We start from the raw sequence: 8,905 nt of genomic DNA, 5'->3' as shown, positions 1-8,905 counted from the left end.
GTTTAAAGTCAGGACCATACCGGAAGTAGTAATTTTTAAAGACGGCCAAACAGGAAGTAGCGATTTTAAAGAGAGGACTGCAAACTAGCGAGGAAGAAATAATACTGTACTATAGTGCTGTATGGTGCATGATTAAAGCCTTCCTTTCTGTGCAGGGCTCCAAAGACATTTTAGCCAGGCTCACGGGTAATGTTTACCCGCTTATACTTTTTAAATAAAAACTTCTGGTGTCAAAATATTAAAAAATCATCTATTTTGGTCTGTCTTTCAGTTTGTGTTTACTAGGGATTTTAATTGTTGTTGTATGAAATGCAAACTGAAAATCAAATCGTTTTTTAGATGCAGTTATTGCTGCTCGACACCAAAAAAGAAAAACGCTTTGATTTTATAAATGTTCATTTTAAAAATGTAACTTAAATGAACAAGTGTTTTTCTATTTCCATTCATGAAAGAAAATGAATGACCAAATGATATACACTGACCTAATTACTGCTCTTTGACACCAAAAATAATCTTTCCTTTTTCGTCGATTAAAAGGAAATAATAAATAAAATGAAAAACTGTTGTTTTTTGTTTTTCAATTTCTATTCAGGAAAATAAACATTAAACACATACACTGACATCTTAACTCTGCGTTTTGGACATTTTTGTATATCCAGTAAACAATTGATATTAAGTCTTTTGTGTATGTTGGGTCCGTGTACCTTCCGTTCATTGTACTTTCAATTCTGAAACGCAGATCAAAAAATCAAATTAGGGCCGTTTTTCGATTTTTATTATAAATGGCAGATTTGAAAACAAACAAAAAGGGGTTGATTTTCATTAAAATATGGCCATGAAATTAGATTTTGTGCTGTTTTCCTTTTATGTATTATTTTTTTTCCAGATTAACACAAATATCTAATATATGTTCAAAATGCAAAAATGCGTGTTTATCTGTGTGATGACAAATTGAACCGGAAGCAGTATTTTAGCTTTTCCTTTGCGTTTAGCATGTTTTTAGCATAACGGTAACATATTTGTTCAGCAGGCGTCCTATTGTCGTTTTAAAAAAGTGTCATTAAATAGTTGTCCAACTTTTGTTTCAAAAATGAAAATAGAAAAAATGGCCCGAAATTTGTTTTTTTTATTTGCATTTAGGAATTCGAAATAGAATGAACGAAAGGTACACGGACCAAGGGTCAAAGCTAAAATAGTGCTTCCAGTTCAATTTGTTATCACACAGATAAACACGCGTTTTTGCATTTTGGATGATCATTTTTTTCGATGTTTTTGTTTATCTGGAAACATTTAAATCCATCAAAGGAAAACAGCACAAAATCCAATTTTGTGGCAATATTTTAATGAAAACCCTTTTTTGTTTGTTTTAAAATCTGCCATATATAATAAAAATCGAAAAACTGCCCTAATTTTATTTTATGATTTGCGTTTCAGAATTGGAAATAGAATGAACGGAAGGTACATGGACATTTGTGTATGTTACTTCACTATAAGGCAATTTTTGCCTCACCATACCTTCGTACCAAAGTCGTCACATCAGTCACATTGATGTCTCTCATTGATGACTTCTGTGACACTATATTCACGCCATAAAGTGGTTAGTTACTCAAGGACGCTACTTGTCACTTAGATGACCTGTAACTTACATAAATAGAAGTTGTTGTATATTGTAATCGCCTTAACTACCCTTATTTTCTCTATTTGAGTTTCCCTTGCCCGTATGTGGGCTCTGTACTGAGGATGTCGTTGTGGCTTGTACAGCCCTTTGAGACACTTGTGATTTAGGGCTATATAAATAAACATTGATTGATTGATTGATTGATATTTAAATTGAGTAAAGTCCGTCTGTTTACACATGTGTTATGGTACTTTATAAAAAAAAAACGTCTGGTGTCAAAATATTTAAAAAATAATCTGTTTTGGTGTGTCTTTCAGTTTGTGTTTACTAGGGATTTTAATTGTTGTATATGACATATAAACTGAAAATCAAACCGTTTTTTGGGGCGGTGTAGCTCTGTTGGTAGAGTGGCCGTGCCAGCAAGGTTGCAGGTTTGATCCCCGCTTCCGCCATCCTAGCCACTGCCGTTGTGTCCTTTGGCAAAACACTTTACCCACCTGCTCCCAGTGCCACCCACACTGGTTTAAATGTAACTTAAATATTGGGTTTCACAATGTAAAGCGCTTTGAGTCATTAGAGAAAAGCGCTATATAAATATAATTCACTTCACTTCACTTTTTAGATTTAGTTATTGCTGATCCAGGGTGTACCCCGCCTTCCGCCCGTATGTAGCTGAGATAGGCTCCAGCGACCCCACCGAGACCCCGAAAGGGACAAGCGGTAGAAAATGGATGGATGGATGGATGCTCGACACCAAAAAAGAAAAACACTTCGATTTTTAACTATTATTAATTTTTAATGTATGTTAAATGAACGATCGTTTTACAATTTCCATACATGAAAAGAAAATGAATGACCAAATTATATACACACTGACCTTATTATTGCTTACTATTTTATTTTACTTCGATTAAAACGAAATAATATTTAAAAAGAAAAACTGTTTTTTTTTTGTTTTTCAATTTCCATTCAGGAAAATAAACATTAAACACATACAGTACACTGACATCTTAACTATGTGTTTTGGACATTTTTGTATATCCAGTAAACAGTCATTTGTGTATGTTGCTTCACTATAACGCATTTTTTGCCTCATCATACCTTCGTACCGAAGTTTTCACGTCAGTCCCGTCAGTCACGTCGGTGTGTCTCATTGATGGCTTCTGTGACACTTCCTCAACCATTTTAAGATCCCTGTGACTCCCAAACAATTTGCTATTGTATTTGATGCCATTCTATCAGGTGTTTTTACGTTGTACAGGGCTTACTCATTTCCTCTTTCTGCTGTAACAATTGTGAACGATCCACTTGACACTCCTGTAGGGAAACTTTGTTTTGATCAGAAAAAAACCCAGAAAAATCCGCAGCTTATTCTAAAATGATTGTGTGTCTGTCTCCTATGTGATTGCGCTCTGGAATAATGTTGTGAATGACATCTGTTGGGTCAAAACATTGTCTCTTCCTAACAGGTATTTACTTACGAACAAAGTCAAAGAGATTTATTTAAAAATCATTCATTGTTATTACCCTGTAAAGACTGTGATGGTTAGATACAAGAAGGACATTGATGCTACCTGCACCTTATGCAACATGCATCCAGAGACTGTTTACCACCTATTTTGGACTTGTGAAAGCACTCCATCACTATGGCAGGGCATCTGTCCTTTCATCCTGGACAATATTCATGAAAAATTTGCTTTGTTTTAAAGATGTGCTATTTGGATTTACACTGTATGAAAACAAATGTGAAAAGGAATTTTACCTTTGCAACCTCATTATACTATTGACTAAGTTTTATATTCATAAATGTATGTTTCTCAATACCCGACTTGTTTTTTGTGCCTTTAAAAAAAGAATTAAAACTTTAAAACGCTCTCTACCTCTAACAACCAAAAAGCTGTGAAAACTATGATGCTGTGTTCCAAATTTGGATTATTTATGGGACTTGTGTGAGCCTTTGGCTTTACATTGTGTTACATATACTGTATATATTTTGCATTGTATTTTAGTTACTTTATTGAGTTTATAACCCCCTTGCGCTGTTTTGTACTGTTTCTGTACTTGTTTTGATTATTATTATTTCTTGGTTGTATGTAAATGTTGCATATTATAAAGATTTATAAAATAAAATTTAAAAAAAGGCTTCTCTGACACTATAATCACGCCATAAAGTGGTTAGTTACCCAAGGACTCCACTAGTCACTTAGACCAGTGGTCCCCAACCAGCCGGTACCGGTACCGGTCCGCACAAGAAATAAAAAATAAAAATAAAAAAAGTTTTCATTTTTATTGTTTTGTATTAAATCAACATAAAAAACACAATATATACATTATATATCAATATAGATCAATACAGTCTGCAGGGATACAGTCCGTAAGCACACATTATTGTATTTCTTTATGAAAAAAAAAATGAAAAAAAAAATATATATATACCCCCCCGGTCCGTGGGACAAATTTTCAAGCGTTGACCGGTCTGCAGCTACAAAAAGGTTGGGGACCACTGGCTTAGACGACCTGTAACATATTTAACATATATTTAAATCGCCTTAACTACCCATTTTCGCTATTTAAATTGAGTAAAAGCTAACATGCTTGTAATTAATATGATAAGGACATGCTAATGCTAATGCTAACGCCGCCGGTGCCCTTAATTTAAAAAATAATTAAAAAAGTACCGACCCACATAAACTTTACGCCATCCTTTGCGTAAATTCGTGGATTCAATGTCAAAAAAGAGTTTACCCACGCTACGTGTAACTTGTGAAATACTTACGCCCCGGGTTCGTCACAGACAGCGAGTACAGGATGAGCCCGGCTACGAGTGCTGCGTCATGCGGGCTCCAGTGGACAGCAAGCGGTGAGTAAAGTGGAGGACTTTGAGGCCCCTTCCGGACACAATCTCATCTTGTTCCCGTGCACTTGACGATTATGATACGTAGCAATATGAATCATAAAGCACACGAAAGACGAATCCCACTTTCCACACCCACGGTGTATTTATTAGGACGCGTCTTCTGTGGGTGGAGAGCTGACTGCGGCGCCCATGTCCTCGACAGAAGAGCCGGGCGTACTGTCGGCTCACCACCTCCACCACCACTCGGTCATCTCAAGAATGGACTCCTCTGGCTCAGGGGACAATCAATTTTCACCCGGAGCCCGAATTCATTCTAAATCATCCGGCTACGACGTGTTGTCAGTGCTCGGACGAGGCGCCTTCGGTAATGTTGTCAAATGCCGGAAGACTACTGACCATAAGACGGTGGCGGTGAAAACCATCAAGAACCACGGTACTTCAGCCAAACGGGCCATATATGAGGTAATAGTATCTGCTTTTAAGTATGTATTTATGATAAATAAATATTGCTTAATCGGATTTAACTGTCTTTACAGATTCTGGCCCTGCTTAAAATCAAAAAGATGGATGCTGACAAATGCCACTTTGTGCAATGGAACAGCATCTTCAGCATCACAGGGCATGTTTGCATTGAATTTGAGCTTCTGGACAAAAGTCTATATGACTTGATTAAAGAACGGAATTTCAGACCGCTGCAGCTGAAAGAGATCAGGCCCATTGTCTATCAGGTATGTTCTCAAAAATCACCATCAATTTTGTGTTTTTTAATGGGCTACACAATGACCTTGTCACATCAGCCTTGGTGTAGAGCAGTGTTTTTCAACCACTGTGCCGCGGCAGACTAGTGTACCGTGAGATATTGTTTGTTGTGCCGTGGGAAATTATGCAATTTCACCTAATTGGTCGGAAAAACATTTTTTGCAAACCAATAACAATTAGAGATGTCCGATAATGGCTTTTTTGCCGATTTCCGATATTGTCCAACTCTTAATTACCGATTGCGATATCAACCGATACCGATATATACAGTCATAGAATTAACACATTATGCCTAATTTTGTCGTGATGCCCTGCTGGATGCATTAAACAATGTAACAAGGTTTTCCAAAATAAGCGGGGGTGTATATATTAGCGTCCCGGAAGAGTTAGTGCTGCAAGGGGTTCTGGGTATTTGTTCTGTTGTGTTTATGTTGTGTTACAGTGCGGATGTTCTCCCGAAATGTGTTTGTCATTCTTGTTTGGTGTGGGTTCACAGTGTGGCACATATTTGTAACAGTCTTAAAGTTGTTTATATGGACACCCTCAGTGTGACCTGTATGGCTGTTGACCAAGTATGCGTTGCATTCACTTGTGTGTGTGAAAAGCCGTAGATATTATGTGACTGGGCCGGCACGCAAAGGCAGTGCCTTTAAGGTTTATTGGCGCTCTGTACTTCTCCCTAATTCCGTGTACACAGCGGCGTTTTAAAAAGTCATAAATGTAACTTTTTGAAACCTATACCGATAATTTTTAAACCAATACTGATAATTTCCGATATTACATTTTTAAAGCATTTATCGACCTATAATATCGGCAGTCCGATATTATCGGACATCTCTAATTACAATCCGCAAACAATGTGCCGCTGTAGAGTGTCTGTGCTGTCTGGGCATCAGCAGAAACCATGTAATACCCTTCTGTACCAGTAGGTGGCAGCAGGTAGGTCTTTGCTTTGTAAGCATACTTTGAAACAAGAGAATTAATGGTGGTTATGGTTTGAAGTCGAATTGAACAATTGCCTCAGGTATTTGATGAGACCGACTTTATATTGTCAATATAGGCTATTGAGTTTCCTTTTTAACATTTTCTGGTGGTGGTGTCTGTCATTTATTGGTTACTCGGGTCACAGGACAATACCGGAACCATTGTAAGGGGAACTTAAGGGCGGTGGACAGAGGATATGATAACATGTGTTGTGTGTTGGACACCTGGAAGGGGAAAAAGTAAGAGCGGGAATAAAAGGCAGAAAAAGACAATAAGCTTTCTTTTGGTGTATTGTTAAGCTTAGATTGCTAATAAGTGACAGGTTTGGCACACAACAATGGCGACGAGGATGGGATAGTGTCTCCCTGGATTTTTTCAATGAAGAAAATGTGCCTTGGCTCAAAAAAGGTTGAAAAACACTGGTCTAGAGAGCCACATTTAAAGGGGAACTGCACTTTTTGGGAATTGTGTCTACCGTTCGAAAGCCTTATAATAATAATAATAATAATAATGACTTTTATTGTCTCCGAGGAGAAATTTGTCTTGGACATAAAGACACAGCGTTTTACATACATACACTACCGTTCAAAAGTTTGGGGTCACCCAAACAATTTTGTGGAATAGCCTTAATTTCTAAGAACAAGAATAGACTGTCGAGTTTCAGATGAAAGTTCTCTTTTTCTGGCCATGTTGAGTGTTTAATTGACCCCACAAATGTGATGCTCCAGAAACTCAATCTGCTCAAAGGAAGGTCAGTTTTGTAGCTTCTGTAACAAGCTAAACTGTTTTCAGATGTGTGAACATGATTGCACAAGGGTTTTCTAATCATCAATTAGCCTTCTGAGCCAATGAGCAAACACATTGTACCATTAGAACACTGGAGTGATAGTTGCTGGAAATGGGCCTCTATACACCTATGTAGATATTGCACCAAAAACCAGACATTTGCAGCTAGAATATTCATTTACCACATTGGCAATGTATAGAGTGTATTTCTTTAAAGTTAAGACTAGTTTAAAGTTATCTTCATTGAAAAGTACAGTGTTTTTCCTTCAAAAATAAGGACATTTCAATGTGACCCCAAACTTTTGAACGGTAGTGTACACACATACATACATACAGTTCATCTGACAATACAATGACGACAGTGAACAATGCGCAGGTTTATCTGTTAGTTATGAGATCACACATTACATTCCCCTCTCCCTCGTATTGCACTATCCCAATATTGCACTCCTTATTATTGCATCCGGTTATTACAGTAGTGTTTTGTTGTTTAAGTGCTTTGATTGCCAGCGGGACAAAGGAAAATCTACACCTGTTGAGTTTGCATGTTGCTGTTCCGTACCATTTACCATTTGTCATCAACACAATTTCACTATGAAGTATGTGGTGTGGGTCACGGGTGATTTTAGGACCCTGCTTCCTCACTGTCTTGTCGAATATTTCTTGAAGGGAACAAGGGGTCTGCATGCAAATTATTTTACCAACCCTCTTGATAAAGTTTTGAAGTTGGGTTTTGAGTTTGACAGATTTCCAAACCATGTGGAGATGCCATAATGGATGACTGATTCAATGTTTGCCTTATAAAAACAACATCATGATATTGCTAGCCACACCGTGGACCCTGAGCCTTATGTGAGATAACATACACATATTTTCTTTTTATCATGCATTCTAACTCCTCAATAATGGTCAGCGTACAAAGGATTCAATGGGAGTCACTCTCTTTCATAAGAGACAACAAACATAATAAATCAATCACTTTCTGTGCAATGTATTCTCTTACAAAGATGCGAACTGATTGGATGTTCATATCTTGTTGTTTAGAGGAAGAACTAATCATAATCCACATTAGGGGTTAAAAAAAAAGCCAGCGCCGCAAACAAGCATCTTTTCGTGTCTTTTTTGCCATCTCCAGGCCTAGCCATAGATGACCAACTTCTTGGTTTATGGCCACAAACTTCTGATATCCAGGTGAGAGGCAATATTTTTTCATCTACAATTAACTTTCACCAGTTAACAGGCAATCATGATGCAGCAGCTCAGTATGTCAATGCTGCACAAGCTAGTTAGCTTGCTGTGATCATGGCACGGGTAAGCAGTGGCTTGTCCAGAATTTTTTTCAGGGGTGGCCCCGATTAAAACAGTCTACCCCAGGAGCAGCTGTAGCTACCATAGTAGTTTACCACGGTTACCACCACCAAGTATGAAGTTCATTTTCTTGTAAGACAATTGCTAACATTAAAAAATATTGCAAAGCATTGAGTTATAACAGTAAATCAGACAACTTGCAACAGTTGGCACAAAATACAAATACTTTACTACAATGTATTGCAAAGTGAAATGGACTGTGTATCCAGTTTTGTTGACAGTAATGGGGGTGTTCTAAATAACAGTAAAACAAAATACATAATTTGGGGCCATAAACATACATACAAAAATGTACAGCCTCTGTCACTTACTTTAAAAAGGTATTTGTTTGGAGCAGGTGCATAAAACTGAGCTGCTAGAGTTAACCATAAATTATCAATTGAATGAGTCTTGTTATATAAACATGATTGTGTCTAAAATTGGCAGGACTGTTTATTAGAAATTGTGCCTATTTTGTGACTGATTTTTCAATCAAACAAGTTTTACAGTCATTGCTGTTGTCTCATCTTGATTATTGCTCCGTGATTTCTGCA

General features: G+C 37.2%; 1 protein-coding gene across 1 annotated transcript in view; it reads left to right on the top strand.

The window, feature by feature from the left end:
* Window positions 1-4,054: 4,054 nt before the first annotated feature.
* LOC133631960 (homeodomain-interacting protein kinase 1-like) overlaps window positions 4,055-8,905 on the top strand; it is a 27,603-nt gene continuing 22,752 nt past the window's right edge. The window contains exons 1-4 of the mRNA XM_062024174.1: window positions 4,055-4,110; window positions 4,413-4,478; window positions 4,678-4,937; window positions 5,012-5,203. Of these exons, the coding sequence (XP_061880158.1) occupies window positions 4,427-4,478; window positions 4,678-4,937; window positions 5,012-5,203 (504 nt within the window). The 5' untranslated portion in view covers window positions 4,055-4,110; window positions 4,413-4,426. The remainder of the gene's footprint in view (window positions 4,111-4,412; window positions 4,479-4,677; window positions 4,938-5,011; window positions 5,204-8,905) is intronic.

Source organism: Entelurus aequoreus, linkage group LG02 (genome assembly GCF_033978785.1).
Source record: "Entelurus aequoreus isolate RoL-2023_Sb linkage group LG02, RoL_Eaeq_v1.1, whole genome shotgun sequence".
NCBI lineage: Eukaryota > Metazoa > Chordata > Actinopteri > Syngnathiformes > Syngnathidae > Entelurus > Entelurus aequoreus.
This window is presented reverse-complemented; position numbering and strand designations above follow the sequence as displayed.